The sequence below is a fragment of the Mycteria americana genome, chromosome 5, assembly GCF_035582795.1.
Source record: "Mycteria americana isolate JAX WOST 10 ecotype Jacksonville Zoo and Gardens chromosome 5, USCA_MyAme_1.0, whole genome shotgun sequence".
NCBI classification, from domain to species: domain Eukaryota; kingdom Metazoa; phylum Chordata; class Aves; order Ciconiiformes; family Ciconiidae; genus Mycteria; species Mycteria americana.
Genome location: NC_134369.1, coordinates 54,625,358 through 54,645,895, shown reverse-complemented (window position 1 = coordinate 54,645,895; position 20,538 = coordinate 54,625,358). Strand labels below are relative to the sequence as shown.

The window sequence follows — 20,538 nt, the reverse complement described above, 5'->3', positions numbered from 1 at the left end:
GGATTACAGTGCTCTGGGGAAATTCCTACCCACCACGGAAAAGATACAAAACTCTGGAACTGATCTTATTCCACCAATATCGGTGGGGAATTTTGCCACTACTTTTGAACAGAACTGAGCTGTGTACCTGAACAGGATGCATACATAATATATTCAAGGTGTAGTATTCTTTGCATACTACCCTGCATCTCACGAGGCCTCCCCCTTCTCACTTCAGAAATACTTCTCATTAGCTGAATTCTTCTTGGTATTCTGTTTAAGACACTTGACTTTTACAAGCGATGGTAAATGCGATAAATCTCCTTGCTTGCCGATAAAGAGACATGTTGATTCACTCAGAAAAACGTCTGAAGCATTTGGACTAAATTCAGGTGGGTGGAGTTATGACTTGGTAATTTAGTTTGGGTTTGAAACCAAAGGGCCATGAGATAAGAACTGTGTAAACTAATGGTGTGCTGACTGTTGGAGTGTTAGAGCTGGTGGAGTCACAGGGCAGGGTTGGTTACCAGTGGGTAACGATGATACTCTGCTGCCTGATAGGTATTCTTCCCATTCTTCAATCCAGCTGCTGGCATGTCTTCCTGAAAATATGCAAGAATGTGAAATAGCAGTTCGTGGGGTAGGGGAGGGAAAGCTATCGGCAAAAGAAGGTCTTAGCGAGTTATGACAGGAATTTCTAGTTCGAGAGAATCAACGAAACGTTTGTCAGCCCTGCACTTTGAGAATGAGGTAGTTGCCACTCTTGTCTAAAAATGTGAATTTCGCAAGTGTCAGAGAGATTAAAAGAGGTAACCTGCGCCTTGGGAAATGACACAGACATGCAGTAGGATACAGTGGTGATCCTGGTTAAGCGGGATAATATTGACTGTGTGGGCCAGCACAGAATTCCTGCAAGGTCTTGAGACAGCTGTCCTAACTTTGGTAAATAAAATGGCTAAATGCTTTTCTTCTTGGCTTAGGGATAATTTCTGTGTCCAGGGCTGCACTGGAAAGGATCTACCAATATACCTGTATTTCTAACTCATATTACATTGTTTATATGTTTCTGCAGCAGACCTTTTCTATACTGAGAGGAAAATTAATTTTGAAGTATGCTAAATCTGCAAGCCTTGTTTACCCAGAGCAGAAAGTCCTTGATGTTTGTGGATCAGCTACGAAACAATTTCATGTACTTGTTTGGTGGGTGGACAGCCATACCTTACTTCTGTGCTGCGAATCACTGAAGCTGCTTGAGATCAAGTATGTTGCATATGGGAGACTGTACATCTAACTAGTGTTGTCTAGACTGGGCAACTTCTTTTTTGTTTTTAAATCAAGTTAGTTCCCTCCAACTAACTTAACTGATGGTAAGGTTTTTTTACTCAAGCTAACACTAGTTATGTCAAGGTATGGCAGCAGGGGAGAAAAAGCACCATTCTTCCTCATTAAATCAGGCCTTATTTTAAAGCAAATTTCCTTAGGCTGAAGAAATAACTGCTTTTTTTCCCTCGGCAGTTATTGTAGATTTCTACGACACGGTGCTTTACTGCACAACGTGAAGCCAGACCCTCGGCCGAGGCCATAGTTTCACGATACCCCGAGTCAGCGGCAGAGACCCCTCGCGTTAGCCCCTGCTTGCTGCCGCCCGCAGGCGCGCTCGCCCCTGCCCTGCCCGCCCCTCCGGGAGCTGCCTCCGGCACGGCAGGCTGGGTGTGTTTGAAACTGGCCGACGGACTCTCTTCAGACCGCAGGCTCTGCTCCGAGTCGTCTGTCGTTGGTGGGCTTGCAGGCTTTGCCCGCCTCGGCAGGAATTAATTGCCCGCTGGGAGACGTGCAGGACGGAGGCTGGTGGCTCGGTGTTGAAAGATGTCTCCCTGCTCCTCTTGAGGCGGGCGGGGGAAGCAAGGCTCCGGGGCGTTGATCTTTGGACTTCTGCTGCTGCCTTCAGCGGCGACCGCGTAGTTCGCTGCAGTTTAGCCGGGGTCGGTCTGGCCGGGCCTCCCGTCGCCAGCGGCCGTCACGCCGCGGGCAGGGGGAGAGACTCGCACAAGTGGGAGCGGCGCTGCCGCCGCTGAGGAGCGGCAGCGCTGTCAGTTCTCTGCACGCCGGAGACTTCCCGCCTCCCTCCCGACCTCGCAAGCCCGGCCCGCCCCAGGCAAACGCCGCCGGCCCGCCGCGACCCCGCCGCCGCTAGGCCCGCCCGCCTCGGCGGCGACCCCGCGCCACGCCGCCGGGCGGGGGCTGGCGGGCCGGGCCGGGGCGGGCGCCGCCGCGGGAGCGCACGTCCGAGCGGGCGGCGGCGGCGGGTGCCCCTCGAGGGTGGCGGCGGGCCGGGGTCCCCGCGGCCTGCCGTGAGCAGCGCCGCCCGCGCCGCCGCCCTCCCCCACCGCCGGCGGCCCTCCCTTCCGCGGCTTCTCCCGTCTCGGCTGGCCCAGCCCACGTTTTCCCTCTCTCCCCTCCCTCCCTGGTCATGTGTCGCCTTTTTTGTTTGCAGTGGAAACAATTTCTCGCTCTTCGGCTCGCACCGAGGCGGACCGCTGCCCGTCGGGAGCGCGGGGCGGGCGGGGGGCGGGCGGCGGCCGGGCCCCATGCTGGCGGAGGTGCCCCCTGCGCCGGGACCCCCGCGGCACCCTCGGGGCTCGGGCTGAGGCGGGGGACGCGCGATGCCCGGCTCCGTCAGATGAAAGTTTGCGCCACAGCCATGAAGGGACCGCGGTGAAACCACCGCGCCCCCCGCCAGGTAAGTTGTTGTCGTCGTTGTTCGCGGGCATTGCGCAAGGCGCTGGCGGGCCCGCCTGCGGGGCGGCGCGGCGCGGTCCCGCCCGGCCCGGCCCGGCTCGGCGCGGGTCGCCCCGGCGCGGCGCGGCCCGGCCCGGCCCCGCGCCACAACTTGGCCAGGAGTTGGTGCGCGGCCGCGGCGTGCGCGCCGCCGCGTCCCCGCCGAGCCCGGCCGGCCGCGCCGCGGGGCCGAGCCGCGGGGCCGCCTCCGGCCCGAGGTGGTCCCGCCGGGGGCTTCCGGAGCCGCTCGGGCAAGGACTTTTGCCTACGCGCGCGCACGCACGTCCCTCTCCAGAGAGGGGCCGAGAGGCGCCGCCGGGCGCGCAGGGGCGCGCGGCGGGGCGGGCGCGGGGAGAAGTTGCCTTCGCGGCGCGGCGGGGCCGGCGAGGGCCGGTGACATCTGGCCGGCATTGGCGGTATGCGCGCCGCCGGCCGCCCGCGCCCGCCCCGCCGGAGCAGTCCCGGTCTCCTAGCAACGCCATTGATTGGCTGCGGCGGCGGCCAATGGGCGCCCGCCCCCTGCCTTCTCCCCCCCCCCCCCCCCCCGTGCGACAAGTACAGTGGGAGCGCTGCGCGGGGGGGCCGCCCCCTGCGCCCCCCGGGGCTGCTCCCCCCGCCCCCGCCGGGCGGCGGGTGAGGCGGGCGGGCGCGGAGGCCCCCTCGGGCCAGCGGCTCCGCAGATATCTGGTGGAGCACCCGCAGTTGGCAGCGGATTAAAAATGTTCGCCCAACTGCGGGCTCTCATGTGACCGGCGCTCCTTTGTCTGGCGGCGGGGCGCCGCGGCAGCCGCCACGGGCCTCGTTAACACCCCCCCACACGCCCCCCGGCCGCAGCCACGGCCGGGCCCCGCCGCCGGCGGGGGCAGCCCCGGGCACCCCTCCCGCCCGCGGCGGCCCCTCTGGGAGCCGCTCTCCGTCCGGGCTCTGCCGGGCTTCCCTGCAGACCCCGGCGGCCGGCCGGAGGGGGCTCCGCGGGGCCCGCGGCCGCCCGATCACCCCCGGCACCCGTGAGGACCGCTGCTGGAGAGGGGAAAACAGAAAGAAAGAAAGAAAGAGAAAAAAAAAAGGGATGGTATGGTACGGCCCTTTGGGAGGATACTGGCAAATAAGCAAATTAAACAGAAAGAGAGCAGCGTGTTGTCATAGCAACAGTGCAATTAAATTACTTTACTGTCAGCCATCATATAATTTCCCTGTTTAGAAGCTCATGGGACGCAACTTCCATTTGGAGTCAAAGTTGAGTGTGCGGCATAGGTAGGCGATGCCGGTGCCCCTGGACGCCGGCGATACTCGTGTTTACCTTCTGGCTGTGCTGGACGCTGTTTTGAAAGCTAGGAAGTGGGACCTACGTAAGTTTGGCCTGCCGGTGTTTATATCTGCCTCGGTATTTTTTCCTCTGCCAGATACTTGTGTAAAACCACACGTGTTCACTGAGCTTTTTGGGTGATGGTGTGTATTAACGGGCTTCTGTGCATGAAAGTTCTGTATGTTTCTTTTTTAGTAATGGCTGCTTTGGTATAAAGTGTTTATAGAAAGACCGAGGAACTTTTTCATTTTTGCCCTTTTGTAACAGCTAACATAAAGCCCATCATTTCTCTTTCCCAGAATGGCTATCTTCCTCTTTTTCCTGTACACAGGAGTTCTTTCTGTTGTTATCTGTAGTTTTTTTGCCCTCCATTTACAGTATCAAGTGTGTGACTGCATGACTTCAGGGAACTACTGATGATATGTTTAGATACAGGGAATCATTTTGCTCTTGTTCGTGCAGGAATTTTCATCGTTTTTAAATCCATTATTGACTCTTTCCAATTTTTATTTCACTGCTGTTCACATCTCCAGACCTAAATCCTGGTAGTTTTACTGTATGGAGAAGCTAAGGGAGCCTGTCTCCTGCTTCTGAAGTAGAATTGTTGGGCTCCTGTCGGCTTCTCTTGAGTTGGGCAGGCACCCAACTTCACCCAGCTTCTGAAGGGCCCAGGTCCTCCCGAATATTACGGCTTGCAGGTGTCCCCCTGGGGCCTGCTGGTGCAGTACTCCCCGCAGCTCGTCCCACCTCTCCTGGGCCGCTATTGAGCATCAGTCACAGCGGTCTTTCTGACTCTGTTTTGAGCATCACAGCAGTCTTTCTGACTCTGGTTTCTACCATGTTTGAAATACAGTTCAGCTTATGTTAAAATTTTCTCTGTTTACATAAATTTTTAAAGTGCTCTATTCCTCTGGCGCTTGTTTCCCTATGTCTTGGCCCTGGTCCCAAAACTACCGTGCGTTGCTTTCCCTCCTCCCTTCTCCCACCCTTGCTGGTTTTGAAGTTCCGCTGTCATTTCTGAGTTCTGTTGCAACTGCGACTGTAGTCAGATTGGATGCTTGTCTACCTCAGCCTTTAGCCAGAGTGACTTTAATCTTGGTGCTGTTGTTTTGTCCTCAGAAGTGGAACAGCTGAACTTAATCTGAAGCAACTGGCCTTAAGCCCCTCTTTTTTTTTTTTTTTAAATTTTTTTTTTAGTTTACATGCTTGTTAAAGTGATACAATCAGAGTATTCAATGATTTGATACACATATTCCTCACTAAAGGGACATGTCTTTAGGATTTCCTGCGTGGGGCTTTATGTGCATGCAGAACTAAGGTGTATCGGGATTATTGTCTTATTCCATTGACTGAAATGTCTTCCCTTGTCCTGACTTTAGATTATTTTACTCAACAGTTGTGAATGAGTGTTTATGTGAGTCTGTAGTTTTTAATACAGATGGCAAAAGGCCGAGTGACCAGTTAGGGAAAAGCTGTCAGAATGTTATGCAGTACCTTTTTGTAGAAAAGAGCTAACTTTTCTCTCTGTTTCTTTCTCCCCTTCCTTTGGATTTGCTCTCCCAGGAGTCACTGTCTAAATGGGTCCAGTCATGCCTCCCAGTAAGAAGCCAGAGGGCTCAGGAATTAGCGTTCCCAGCGGATTGAGCCAACGTTACCAAGATAGCGATTTATCGAAGGCACTTCATGATGACGAGGACCTAGATTTCTCTTTGCCTGCCATCAGATTAGATAAAGGGGCCATGGAAGATGAAGAACTAACTAATTTGAACTGGTTACACGAGAGCAAGAACTTGCTGAAAAGCTTTGGGGACTCAGTGTTAAGGAGTGTTAGCCCCGTTCAGGACATCGGTGATGACACGCCGCCGTCTCCTGCCCACTCTGACATGCCCTACGATGCCAAGCAGAACCCCAACTGCAAACCTCCTTATTCCTTTAGCTGCCTCATATTTATGGCCATTGAGGACTCACCAACCAAAAGACTGCCCGTAAAGGATATATACAACTGGATCTTGGAACACTTTCCGTATTTTGCAAATGCACCCACTGGATGGAAAAATTCTGTGAGACATAATCTATCCTTGAATAAGTGTTTTAAGAAAGTGGACAAAGACAGAAGTCAGGTAAGTCTGGAACTATGGAAACCTATCTGGCTCTGAAAATACTCACCTGCTAATCCCAGAATGTGTCCGTAACAGTGAAATGCAGAATACGCAATGCTGTCCCTGGTAACATAGTTCATTAAATTCAGAGAGCCAACATTTCTTTAGCATAGCTCATTCTGATTTCATTAAATTCATTGTCTAGACATCTGTAAGAAAGTACTCAGGGGGTGTGTGTGTGTTTTTTCTTTTCCCCCCAGCTGGTGTCTTCATGCATAGTGGTTAAATATTGTTTTTAGTTATCATGCTGTGGTAATGGTTTCCAGCTATACTAGATGAATGTAATCATGTTATAAATAGGCTGCTTGCTGTTCTTGGCTTATACAAATGTATAGTGAAAGGGTATGCCTTATGTAAGGGTCCATTGCTTTTTCCCTGGTCTGTGTCGTAATCTGAAAAAACTTTTCTTTCTCTTAAACAAACAGAAGTAGTTCTGAATTTTGGTGATGAAGCTTTGTTCCATTTCAAGCAGGTTTTGGAGAAACTCTTCAAAGAGAGGAGATAGGTCTGGCATCAAAGGTGAAAGTTACCATTCACTGAAATGTCAGTCGTTCTCTCCCTGGGCTTCTGTAGCTTCTGCGACTAGTGTGGTGGCAGAAGCCAGGGGAGCGCATTTTTGCTTTTGGATCTCTGTTGTTGTTGTCTGGTTTCATTGCTGAATCCTCAGCGGCGTCTGCAGGAAGAGGCTGTGTGCGAGGGAATGGGGAAGCAAGCTGAGTGGTGGAGGCAGTCCTTTGCATAGCCTTCTACTGTGTCAGTCTGCCTGGGAGCAGATAGCAGTTTCTGAAGGGGACCGTCTCCAGAAGCAGTGGTCTGGATGAATCTTTGGCAAAGTACAAGTATACTGATAAAAATATCAGCTTGCAGAATAATTTCACAGGCCCTCTCACAGGTTGGTGAAATAAATAGCGGGTAAAATCACATCAGTGGCCGTCTGTCTCTAAAATGGGCTGAAGATCAGAAAGTGGACACTTTCTCCTGGCAGAAACAATAGATGCACTCAACTTTTGTATTTGAGTGAAGTAAATGCTGTGATTGTCTTGTAACTGGTTACTCTGAAACTAGACTTCTGTTGGTGGTGCTGTTCTCCCTATTTTGTGTGTGATTTAACTTTAAATGCTGTGGAATAGGAGCTCAAGTAACTCTAGAGGAAGAGTCATACATTACCCTAAACTAGCAACTTTTCATTTTAGATTACCTAACTTTCTTTCCTCTGGAGCTTTCCTTTTTTAAACGTTTGACTCTATCTTTTTTTCTTTTTTTTTTTTTAATTTTTTTATTTCTTTTAAAATGTCATTCACTAGAATCCACTGTCCACATATTGGTGATCACATACTGTATGTTGGTATTTTTATAAATTAGTTGCTGTGAACGGTTGTGTATGAGATTAAAAAACCTGTTCCTGAACTGGATCTTGTTTTGTGTAAACCAGAGTCTTAAATTCTTGTTTGGAAGTGAGACTATAATAACAAGTGCCACACCAGACTTTTATGATCCTGTCCCAGACCATAAGGAACCTTCACACAATACATTTAAAAAACCCCAAAATATTGTAACTGGCAAGGCATGTGTTTAACATTGCTATTTGTGTTTTGTTCTATCCCTCTTCCTCTGTTTACAAGTTGACTATTTAGATTACAGCTTCCTTCCTATGAGGAACTTGTCTTCATGTCTATCTGTCAGATATCCGGCAGGCTGCTGAGCTGGTATGAACAATACCACGACGTGTTGCTTCTCCACGGGGAAGTGGCGGAGCACAATGCATGGCTGGTCACCTACGTCTCAAACTCGTGATTAGAGCCATGGTTACGTAGCTAGACAACAAGGTGTGGTGGGAGGCCTTGCCTATATGAATAACGAGGTGGGGTTTTATTCATTCCTGGAAAATCCCAGGTTACGAGAGAGAATTTCTTCCACCTCCTGGAGATGCTAATAACTGCAGGTAGCCAGCATTAAGGTGAATGAGATGAGAATCTCAAATGTAAAATGCACCAAGGCAGGTCATTTAAATCCCCTGCTGGGTTTTTCTTGTGTCCTGGCCAAGGGACGGGGCAGAGAGAGTCCTGAGCACAGAATTGGCGCGTGGTCAGAGTTGCTGAATCAGGTGCTTGACAGCTAATTGTGGACTTGGAAAGCAGTAAACTTCAACTGCTGGCTTTGAAAATACCTTCGTGTGTGTGCACACGCACACTCGGGGTTGATGTGAGTGCCTTGCAGCCAGCCTCTCTGCTGTTCAGAAGGAAGATGTCCAGTCCATCTAAAGGGTTCTCCAATTTTGGGCTGGCGCTTGGGGCAGGGGAAAGAGGGGACCCTCCTCTATAAGGAATCGTTTTATGATGCTTCTTCCTCTTTGCAGCCAGATTCTGCAAACTGCAGGTCTGGAATCTGCCTGTCTTACTGGTTTTATGTGGAGAAAAAAAGCATTTAGCAAATGGCATGTTATAAAATGCCAACAAGATAGGCTCTGAAACATGTACAGTATGGGGGGAAGGAGTTAATCAGTGCTGGGAATTGCAGGCATTTGCCAGTTGATGTGCGTTGACACATTGTGAAAAGCTAGAAGCTTTTCCTCTCATAGTTGTGCTTTCCAGTGTTTGTGTAGCCTTTCAGTAATCGTTTTTCTAAAAAAAGTTCTGCTGAACACTTAATTCTTTTTTGAATTCCCTCTGCATAGTAGTTTCCTCAATCTTGGGTTCCACTAATTTATATTCATGGGGCTAAATATGTATTTAATAGTATGCAGCTTTTTCTGCCTGCATATGAATGCTTGCATTTCCTGATGTGAGATCCTTGTAACAGAGGGGGAAAAAAAAAAAAAGACTTACGGGCTGCATCACTTGAGTTTTCGACTTGCCCTATCCTGGTGTTTTTGGGTCTGGTGTGGAATGCCGGGAAAAGACATTTTTCTCCTTGCATTTGTTTATGCACTGCTGCTATTCCACTTCAGCTGCAGTGCCATCAGGCTTACCTGGCAAGCCGACAGAGTGACTATTCATGTAACTTTGCGATGAGGCTGATCTCCTGGATCGAGACAGAGAGCCAGGCTGAAGAAGGGAAAATGCTGAGCCCTTGATTGTACAAACCTCTTTGTATTGAGCTCAGCAGTTTAAGAATAGTTGGCCAGAGTATGGAGTATCACATGATGGGGAGCAGACGAGGAGTTCCCTGGCTTTGTTTATACTGCCAGACCTGTGAATTCAGTCATTCAGATTAATCCTATTGTGAATGTACAGATCTAAATGTCCTCTAGTGTGTGTCCCATTTAGTACAGCCCGCTAGCCCATGACTTCCCTGACTTCCCTACCATCTGGTCCTTGGCTATAGAGAGGAATTTTTCTTGTATATGTGTCTCCATAGCAACGAGTTTGCAGTTGATATGGAAAGTAAGCAGTTGCCCTAGCAACGGAGTTACTGATGTGACAGCTTCTCTGCTTGCAGGGAAAGGGCTAAGCTAGTTCAGACGCATTATGTAGGTTTGCTGTAATTATAGCTGCGCCCACTAGTGCTGCTCTAGCTAAGGGTCTCTTGAAAAATTTTGTTACAAGCCCTATTTTTTTTCCCCCTTTAAGATTTGTTTTATTCGTGTAGGGATTCCTGCTTTGAACAAAGGCTGGTAGGATTGTATTTTCAGGGCATGCGATACGTCTGTGCCTTTTATGAATGCAAACTTTCTCGGTCATTATTATCAAATGAGTGGGTGAGGGGAAAGGATGTTTGACCTCATTGGCTTCTCTGCAATTTTTTGTCTCAGTGAACAGCCCACAGTTGTAGAAGCTGGGGCTTTCGTCCTGTGCTCCTTTCTGCTATTCTGCCATCTTTTCCCTGGTCTGTGCTTCTTCGGGCATCCATCCTATCAAGAGGGTTCCTCTTTGTGTCTGCTTCGCGTTGTCTGAGATAGGGAAATGCACACATGCTTCTGGCTGTGTGCATGCTGAAGAAATTCAAGTCTCTTAAAGGTTTGTTTGGCACTGGTGCTGAGGGACGTCTTAATAAAAATGTAATGAGGGTAAGGGATATGTTTATGGGGCCGGGAGAAGAAAATTCTCCTCGCTTGATGTGAAAGTTATTCTTAGAAGTACGTGGTCCATAACTGGGTCATGGAGATCCAGCCAGGCTCCTCCTCCGTCTGGAGCAGGCTCTGAGATCTGAGGACTCCCGAATGGTCCTTGGGCTCTGTGAGAGCAAACGTCCAACTTGTCCTTGTCTAATGCACTGTCTCTCGTAAGCATTCTGCCCGGGCACCTGACGAGAGCCGTGGGGGACCCTTTGGGCACAGGAGGCTTTTCAGGAGTCTCTCCTGCCAACGTCTTTCCTCTGATGTGATAACGTCTGGGCTTTTGACAGGTAAAACCCTGCAGAAGGATAAGCACTAGCTGGAGTGAGAGGAAAAGGAGCCTGCTTGTTCTTTGCTAGAATCTCCTAATCCAATCTGCATATACACAAAGGCGAGGGACCAGGGACCCTGTCCTCCGTCTTAACGTTATTGTTCGAGAAGATCTCCTGTGAAAGCTCGGTGGCACGCTGGGGATAGAAATGATCTCCTCTGTTTTTAATATTGTTATCACCTAGACTGACCCAAATAACACAAGCATCAGAATTTCACTGCATTTATAACATCTGGTGGAGCTAAAGTGTAAAAAAAAAAAACCAAAGCAAAAACAAAAAAACACCCAAACAAACAACAAAACAACCCCTCAGATTCATGTTAATGATTTCAGATGATGTTGACTCCGTTAATAAAATAATGTCTTAAATAAGCTGGTCCAACTGTTAATTTCCCAAATTGTTAAAAGGAGATGTTTTGGTTTTAAGCTGTAATTCCTCTAGTTTAACTTGAAATCCATTTTCTTATACCCCAGTCTGTCATACTAAAAAGCTTTGTAGTATCAGAAATTTTATCCTCAAATTGGTATTTAGAGAAATGAGGGTCATCTCATTCCAGAGCAATCATAAAAGTCTCTAGAAACATATTGTGATACGGGGTTTCCAGATACAAGACGATTCATTGAGAGCTTTTCTTGAACCCTTTCAGTTTTGTCTTTGAAGTGCAAACCCAAGAAATTATACAGAATATTTAAATAATAGATTTCCTAAAGCTGTGCGTGGAAATAACACACTTCCATTTCACTGGCTTCCAGCTGGTTGACTTTACCTCAGAGCTTACTCTTTGCAGTGGAGTCTGCCTGTATTAACTGGTTTAGAGCTGTACAAAGCATAATCAGTTCTTTTTCGAGTAATGATGGAGAGCTGGCAATATCCAGAAAGTCCTCTGAACCTTATATCTAATGTATTTACGTTATCTTGCTCTTGGTTAAGATAGCCCGTGGGCAGGCATCCTGCTGAATAACTGGGGAGTTAGTTGCACATTGACAGGCTATTGACCTACCAGAGGGGATTGGCTACTTAAGTTAAATAAACTGGAGTAACTGGCTGTGTCTGTGCTCCTAACCCGCAGCAAAGACAATATGAAGCGTGTTAAGCAGCACTGAAAAAGCCCAGACAGGAAAGCAGGAGCGAGCCGGTCTTCACCCGTTGGGCTTGGGCTGTGGTGGGGTTGATGAGTCTGTTTTTCAGCCGTGGTCTCACCTCCCTTGCTCCTGCCTGTTTGCTCCAACGCCTTTCTGGCATGTGAACTTCTGTGTTTCTGCGACAAACCACAGATCTGGTCAGAGATCTGATCCGGCTGGATTTTTACCTTTCCCTCTTTTTTTTCATTCTTGAGTTGCTTTTCAGCTTAATTCCCCAATTCAGGTCACAGCGCAGTACCACAAACAGTTGTGCCAACACGACGGAGGGAGTAGCGATGGTGGGGAGGTTGGGGAATACCTCCGGTTGGGATTGCTGAGGAGGCAAGCCATTCCTGACAGAAGAAAGGTCTGATGCAGGGAGAGTTGGTGCACAGCTGCTTGGTGGGGTAATGGATGTGGTCCCTACCACGAGGTAAAGGCTAGAGTGAAAGGAGAAAAGGAGTTTAAATACAATGGGAGGCTTTCTTCTGCTGGAGACGTTTCTTTTGGTTTTCCCCTAGGAGGAGGACTGTGCTATTTGTTGTTCAAGTGGCTTGTGTTGGTGGCTCTTTTGTGGTGTTTTACAGCTGATTGAAAGTGATCAAAGTGTTGGCTGCCACCATCAGGCATGGTCCCTGCCCAGCCTGGCTGCCCGTTGCCTTTGCTGGCAGATTGAACCGACCCGGGGCTGTATTGCCAGCCCCTCTCGAGCTCATACTGGCACATGTGTCACCATGCAATGAGCGGGCTGAAAACTATTTGTGTTTATTTTTGTTTGGGTTATTTTTCAGTGGGCAAATTTAGTTGGATTCATTTTCAGCTCCCTGCTTAGCTCATGGTCAGTGTGGTCAGAGGAGCATCAGTGTCAGCACAGGCCATGGGCTCAGCTCTGTTTCATCTGGCACGTAACTGTGCCCGCGGCTTTCGGCCAGCTCAGAGCTGACCCAGCGGCAGTAGGAGAAGACGGGGAAGGGAAGGGGGGGGGAAATGCTCTTACCTTCAAGAGCACAGGCTGTGTTTAAGTCACTGGGGCTGCTTGTATGTTCAGTCAGATACATGATTGGTGCTGGATTGGGTCCGTATGACACGGATGAAATGGTCCTAAGAAAACTCTGCGAGGGTGTGTGTGCATACACGCATATATGTTTTCTCAGCTTTGCAAGGTTTATTTCTTTCTGTTGTCCAAAGGTTTTAATATTGGCAGTAGAGCTGGCTCTTGAGTGGAGCTGTGCTGTGGATCCTCTGAAAAGCTATTATGGAAGAGGGAAGGATGTCCATAAAATCAATTGTCAGGCTTTTCTGTGCAGCTGTCTCTATGTCCCCATCACCACCTAGGTTTCTTCCTAATTCTTGGAGAGCTAACGAACTGCCGTTGTCACTGCCAGCAAATGAAGCACGGATCCTGGGGCCGCGAGCTGGTTTGAGCGCAGGAGGCCTCACTGCCGATGGGGCTGGAGTACATACGTACACAGGAGTACTTTACGTGTCCATTAATGAACACTGGCCCACAGGGGATCACCATGAAACTCCCATGGCGGTGGGCAGGACATGCCCCTGAGCACCAGGCCCACGATGGCGGCTGTACTACCTCCGGTTGTGGCTGAACATCAGAGATGAACTGGGCTTGCTGGTCTGGTCAAGCGTGCGCTCTTCTGCCTTGCACTTCAGTTCTTCAACAAAACATCAAAGAATCCATTTTAATTACAAAATATGTGTCCCTTAGACTTCCTCCTTCCTTTCCTAAAAAGGAAGTGAAGTGTTTAACGTTAGCTGAAAGAGCACAGTAAATTGTGCTGCGTGGCTTCTCTTCCTGGGTGAAGACCTCACGAAAAAGCATTTAAAAGACTTGATCGTAATTGAGTAGTTGAAAATACTCTTCAGGCAGCTTGAAGTAGCCTTTGAATTGCTGGAGAAGCTTCCTTTCCTTGCTCTGGTTTCAGGCGGGTGTTGCATCCCACTCGCTGACCCAGGCAGCTGAAACCCTGGCTCATTCCTGTGGCAGCTCTGCATTCCTGGTAAAGTCATTGGAACGACTGGCCCAGTGGGGTCTGAGAGGCAGTCTCCAGGCTGCTCATACCTGCTCCTTCGGCGTTATTTTCAGCTAATTGCTGTATCTTCATCATAAATCTGGTTAAAACAAATGACTGGTCCAGGGTAACACAAGTTGGAATCCTATGAAAAAGGAACCCAGTATGACTCAATTTTTGATCTAGTTTGTTGGTATTTGTATATTGGTTAGTGGTGGCTTACCATATAAAAGTAATTGACTTCTGTCGTTTCAAGGCTGGGCAGACCATTGCTAGATGAGGTTGTGGCGCAAGCATGGTATGTAGCTATAACAAAGCAATATGTTGTGATGCAGTTAATCTTGTGAACACAGATTTGCTTAAAAAAACCCCACGTGGCTGCCTCTGGTTAAGTTTTGCTCAGTAAGCATCTAGGGAAAGACTGTGCTGCATGCTTATACATATTTTTTAAGCTAATAAAGATTTCTCTCTCTAAGTATTTGTGTTTATCTTTTGATTCATAACCTGGTATTTTGAACCAGTATAAGTCAAGTCTTTTGTCTTCTAGGTAAAGGAAGATATTGAAGAAAGTTTGCTTTAATGAGACGCATATGAATCTTGCTGGTTTTCTGGTACTTCTGGTTTAAGTCAGTTTGTTATTAAGTAGTTTAAGAACAACGAGATTTCGCTTTCTTCAGTAGTGGCAACTGGCTTGTCATGATTCGGTATTTAAGTTTTGGTCTCAAGGAAAAAACTGTTTAATTTTGCTTCCTAACATCTGTCATTCGATCTAACTCCCAGTTAGTTTCAGTTCCTCTCCCAACCATTCCCCACCTGCCCCGGTGTCTCGGAACTGGCCAAAAGCAGGGTGCCCGCTCAGCTCCAGAGCCAGGAAATTGTTACAGGTGGGCTGGGGGAGAGAGGAGGTGCCGAAATTGATTGTCTGGCAGTGGTTAATTGACAAGCAGCAGAGAATCGCAGGCAGTCTGTTCAGGTGTGCTTATGAGTCCCTGTCCTTGACGCTTGCGCTCTGATGTCTTTAAAGGTAAAATGGATCCTGTACGTCTGCTTGAATGCTTATATCAGTCTTGTATCTTAGTTTTTCTGACTTAATTCCTGTGTGTGTTTTCTCTGGTTTGGAAGAATTCAGGCACAGTGGTAGTACCATACGTTTTCTGTAATTGTGGAGACAAGGTGACTCTTCTGAAGGAGCAGAAATGTTGTTGCTGTGGGACAGTGGCCCTGTGGATGGCTGCTGGGACACTCACTGTTCAGCAGAGTCTGGCTGGCCTGGGACTAACTGGCCTCATAGATGAGGACAAGGAACACCTTCCTCAGCTGTGCTGCTTTTAGCGAGACCTTCCTGAGATGTTTTCCCTTTGAGCAAAATTAGTGTCCAGGACTGAAGTTCACAGCGATTCTCACCTTTAATTACACAAGGGAGTGCAGAGTGCCTTGGCTCTGCCATACTATCGTGTCCATGATTCTTCTTAGCCTGCCTTCCGATCTTACTGATCAAGTGCCTGGAGCTGCTGCGATGCCTGGTAGTTGAGATACTGCACCCACGCCGTGCTCATCATCACTGCCGTGTCTGGTCCTTTAGTGCAGATTATTGCAATGGCAATAAAACTGTGGGTATCTTTTCTGGAGAATAAGCACATTTATAACAGTCTGGATGCTGACAAGATTTATATACTTACTGGCAACTCAAAGTCCTAAATTTCTTATAGCTGTAAGTGGTGTCAGACTCATCAGTGGTAGAGGTCACGTAGATAAGCAACAGCAGGGAGTAAGAAGGGGAGTGACCTTCCTACTTCGGCATAATTTCTTTTTCCTCCTGAATTTTTGGTAGGTCACTATTGGCCCTTCTTAGGCTGGAACGTTACTTGTTTTCTTCTGTTCTCCCACCAATTTGGACTCCTGACTTCAGAGGAGCTGCTTTTGATTTACTCTTGAGTAAACAACAGCAGAATTGGGACTGAGAGCTGTGGAAAGTAGCAGTTGTGGCCATAAATGATGTCTCTGGATTTTACTCAGTTATCCATAATAGTAATTTTGGAGACAGTACATTTTAATTTGTTAGTTATGTTCTTCAAATTCTGTTCTGGCTGTTAAGGAAACTTTGTCCCGGGAACTGATGCAGGAATTTGTGCGAGGACTCATTCCAAGGATCTTAAATGTGAGTGGGTTTTTCCTTGCTACAGTAGAAAAGAAACCAAATTGCTGCCCTCAGCCAGTGACTTAAGATACCAAAACACTATCTATGGCATGCTGAATTGCTATATTTCGTTGCAGCAGTGAGCAGCAGCAGTTTACCACTAGCTGAGTACTATCAGGATTTTGAAATGCTGGTGTAACTTGCTGAAAGATGACTGTTGGTAAGCAGAGGAATGAACAGGCTTCTGTATGGGGAATGGCATGGAAAAGTGTCTGTGGCAGTACATGGAGCAGAAACTTATTGATGGGATTTTGCATAAGAGAATCTAGTTGAATGCTGAATTCACACTCATTCAAGCTATGAGCAGAAAAATAGGCTCTGCTCCAGAGCTATATTTATGAGATCCCATGGCTGCCTACTGTGGGAGGGTACTCATTGAGATGAGGCAACTATTGTAAATGTTTTTCTGAGTTTACAGTTGAAAAAAAATGCCTATGGTGCAACTTGCAGGGCCTGCGGAGGTTAATGCAAGACTAGGGTTAGGTACTTGGATACCTTATCTCAAGCTTTCATTTACATATTTTTATCTCTTTTCCTCACCCTTTAGGGTGGAGAGTGGGAACACATGTCTCCTTAGGTTATGTGTGTTCAGTAAAACCAGGGAAATTGTTCATGAAATGCTCTGGTTTTAGATTAGGGGAAGGGGGGTTAACGTTAACATCACTGTTAAGGTTAAGTGATACAGAACGTAATAAACGTAGCGGTTTTGCAATTAGATCTGTTTAAATTGTTGGGAAGAACTAAATCAGTTCTTGCATGGTTCATCTTTAGGAATAAATTCCTTGCCATGCAGGAAAAGCTGTATTTGCAAGATTCTCCTTAGTACCACTGCCTTGCACTGGCTGGCTGCGTGCAGCCTTCTCCAGCCCTAGAAAAACACAGAAGCACTGCACTTCCAGAGATCCTCACTGCTCCTGGAAGCACTTTGAAGGCTTTTGGAGAGGAACGTTTAACGGCTTTAAGAACTGCATGCTGCTAGCTCAGATAGGGCTACAATTACACTTAAATGGTACACAGCTCCTGGGTCAAAAGGTATTTAGTTCTGCAGGAATCCCCTTCAGAGATTATTTATAAATTTAACTGGAAATAATGATACGATTCTTACATAATTCCACCCTTCCTGAAGTACTTTAGGACTAAGGAGTTGTAGATGAATAGTGTAGGTGATTTGTTGGCTTGCCGGCATAGCTAAGGTAAGAAGAAATGCATGGTGTGCACGGGAGATGCAGGTTTTCAGTCTTTAGTTGGGAGAGATGGGAAGTTGGTGAGTCAGGATGTGGCCGAGGTGGCTGGGAATCAGACAAATGCTGGTGCTTTTAGTGTTGCATGGTTTGCTTTGAAACAGTCAGATGAACTTGTCCAAAATGTTTTTTTCCTCTTTTGGCAATTAACGTAATGCATTTATTGTTACATAATTACCTCTTGCACTAATTTATTTGGATTTTCTCTCTCTTACCCCCCTTCCCTAAAGATGAATGTTTTCCTCCTCAATGCTCAGGGTTAAATATACAAACCTTGCTGTTGTAAAAGAGGGTAGATTTGTTTTTTACAATTTTATATCAAGTTCTAATACTTTTTAGACTTTTGGCTGCACGGCACAGAAGGAGGAAAGAAGCTGTCATAGAGACAAATTGCACAGAAGACTCAGTACGGTGCTAGCTCCCAGCTATTGAGACAAATGGGATTTTATTGTTCAGCCTGTACCTCCTTTTCTGCTTAAATTAATTTATTTTTGTACCTCTCTATCTGTATGTGTGTGTATACAAATATATTTTATATATAAAAAGCATTACATAGTCATATTGGTTTTTTAGATCATCCAAACACTTTTAAGGTAACATGGGAGCAAAAAGTAGTATGGATTTGGGTTGTCACACAAGGTTTTCTGTCTACTTGCATCTCTGCTTAGGAAAACAAGACGCTGTCATAGTGGTACGTCTCTGCAAAATTTCCCTAGGACAGACATGTTCTGTTGCCACAACTGTTTACCAATTAGTCTAAACAGATCACTCTTAATTTAGAGTCTAACTAACCTTAACAGTCTCTCTTGTTTTTTCCAAAACAAACCAGCACTTAAAATTTAGTAAAACACCTCCACTGTGACTAATTTTTTGTTCTTTCAGGTTTTGCTAAAACACCTGTAAGACATCACTGCCTTTTGGGCAACGCTGCTTTTGTTCAGAGGAATAAAGTTCCCTGTTCTTGGCTTAGCAAGTCTGCTTTGATGTGTCATTTGCTGTTGGCTTTTAGAGCTGAGTAATTTTGAGTTTGGAAAAGCAGAAATGTAATTATGACCCTTCCCATTAAGAGACATGCTTTTCTGTCATTCTTGTTTGAGAAGAAATACAAAATTTTCATTTAGAAAGCTTTGATTTTAATTTGTAGTATTGAAATTGTAGGAAAGATCTCGCTTCCTCATCCTGTTTTTCTGCTGAGTAGGAAAAAAATAGGAAAATATGTGTGTGTGTGTCCCCAGCTAAAATACTTGCATTATTTTAGTTTCAAAGTAAACATGCTTATGATCTAACCACTTTTGCTAATTACCATCTGCTCCTTCACCAGCACTTGAGTCCCACTCACCCTCCAGTGTCTAGTATGCCAAAAATGCATTTGCCTGGGTCTGAGCTGACGGGACAAGAGTCCATGTCTTAATTATAGTAGAATTATCCACTTGTGTGCCACATCAACTTCGATTTATTTCCCTCGTAATTTATAAAACAGGGTTCACAAACTTGTTGTTGGATTTGCACTCTGAATCTTTAATTTAGACATGCATTAAAAGGGGGAAGAATTTGCTTCATCAGTAAACTCTTCTTTTTTTCCTGTTTTGACTCTCTGTCGATTCCTGTTGTTTGGCATAAGGCTAAACAATAAAATGGTTCCAGAGCAGGTTTAAATGGCTTTTCAATCCATGCCACGTGTAGCCTCAGCATTCTCACACTTTGTATATAGACATGCTTTTGTTTGGAAAGGGAGGGAATTCTGTAATTGCCCAAATAAATTCTTTATTTGTGTTGCGTGGCTTTTAAGTTAGACCAAGTAATGTTAGCCTCTAGGGGTGTGAGGGTGTAATAATACAGATGGATATGATAAGGATGGTGTGGGGGGCTATTTATATAGAGAGTTGGGCCTTAGAAGTTACGAAATGGGCTTAAAAATCACGTTGTCATTTAAAATAATGGGGGAGAGGATGTGCGCCTTATTTTAGAGCCTTTAAGATCTTTTACAGGCTCTTTTACAGAAGTGAAGACAGCTGCAAACATTTTGGTTTCGTCGTGTGTGTCCCCGTGTCCGTCCTGTCCCTTCCCGTCCCCCCCTGCCCCCAAGATTTTGCACCATCTCGTGACTTTCTAATAGAAACACCTAGAATCCCAACATGCTAAAAATGCTATGAATCGGCAATGTTAAAGCCAGATTCTGGAGGTTACGATAAAGCTGTAATCTGCCAAGTTTCTTTCAAACTCTTTTGGTGGTGGAGGGTTTAGTATTGCCCTGGAGAGTCTTTTGCAAGGAAAACACAGCAATTAAGAAATCCTCTTCTGTACAGTGCAGATGTCAGCATTTGTGGCCACTGTGTGCGACTATGAAGAGAAGAAGGACCCTTCGGAGGGTGCTTGCCCTTTTCCACGGGCTGGTGCTTTGGAGCTAGTATGTCTGGCTTCCTTTCGTGAGGCAAGCGATGGTGGATTTTCACACCACCAACATGCTCAAGGGCTGGTTACTGTTTTTCAGCAGGATTTGGTACATTATGCAGCTCTGAAAGGTAAGATCACTGCTGTCAAAGTTTTTCATCATCGGTAGGATGAATGGAGTCAATTATAAGGTGTCCCTTCCTTTTGGCTCAGTCTTTGGATAGGGCCTTCCGCAGCTTGGACCTCATTTTCTACGTGTTTTTCTTGGTAAGGGAGTTTCTACGTTGGTTTTGGTTGCTTTTCACATTCAGGTATTCGTTTCCAATTGCTATTTTTGTGTTTTTTCCCCTTGTGGTTCTCTTTTTTTTTTTTTTCCTTACTTGCATCATCTAGAAATGGAACTGTTCATAAACGTCTGTCTGAGGGACGCATGGCAGGGGCAATTGCTTTAAATCATCGTTGCACTGTGCCGAAAGTGCATTTGCATTTTGGAAAAGAAAAAAAGTTGCAACCTTTTTTGAAGCAAGATTTTCATATGTAAACCATTTGCTATTTTTGGTGTGTCAAATATGAAGGCTTCCTGTGTGAAACTGATAGAGAAAAAGATCACAGGAGACCTGGAGCAGTGACTCAGGTCACAGCAGGTCTGTTTGCATGACACCTGTGTCATCAAAATAGCCTTGCTTTGGCATCCTTAAATGAGATTTTCTTTTCCTTTAGATGGTAGATCTGTTCAAAGCCATGTTTGATCATGAATAATTTGGAGGAAAACAATTTTCCATCCTTCTGAGAATATCATACATCTTCTCCTCCTTGTTACTTCTGAACTCTTCACAACATCAACGTCTGATGTTGGGCAAGTTGTCAATTTTCATTACTGGAGCCTGCTCAGAAATTGTTTCTTCCTGTTTCCTTCCACTTCAGGCATGTTAAGTCAGATAAATTCATACACT

General features: G+C 46.6%; 1 protein-coding gene across 5 annotated transcripts in view; it reads left to right on the top strand.

Annotated features, from left to right (window-relative positions):
- The window catches only part of FOXN3 (forkhead box N3), a 210,455-nt gene that overhangs the window by 73,819 nt on the left and 116,098 nt on the right, over positions 1–20,538 (top strand). For 3 of the 5 annotated variants that reach the window (XM_075503421.1, XM_075503420.1, XM_075503416.1), the window contains exons 1-2: positions 2,438–2,719; positions 5,627–6,183. In XM_075503421.1, coding sequence (XP_075359536.1) covers positions 5,641–6,183 — 543 coding nt within the window. In that variant the 5' untranslated portion in view covers positions 2,438–2,719; positions 5,627–5,640. Of the gene's footprint in view, positions 1–2,437; positions 2,720–3,842; positions 4,107–5,626; positions 6,184–20,538 lie in introns of those variants that run through there. The other 2 variants (XM_075503419.1, XM_075503418.1) reach the window with 2 other exon arrangements.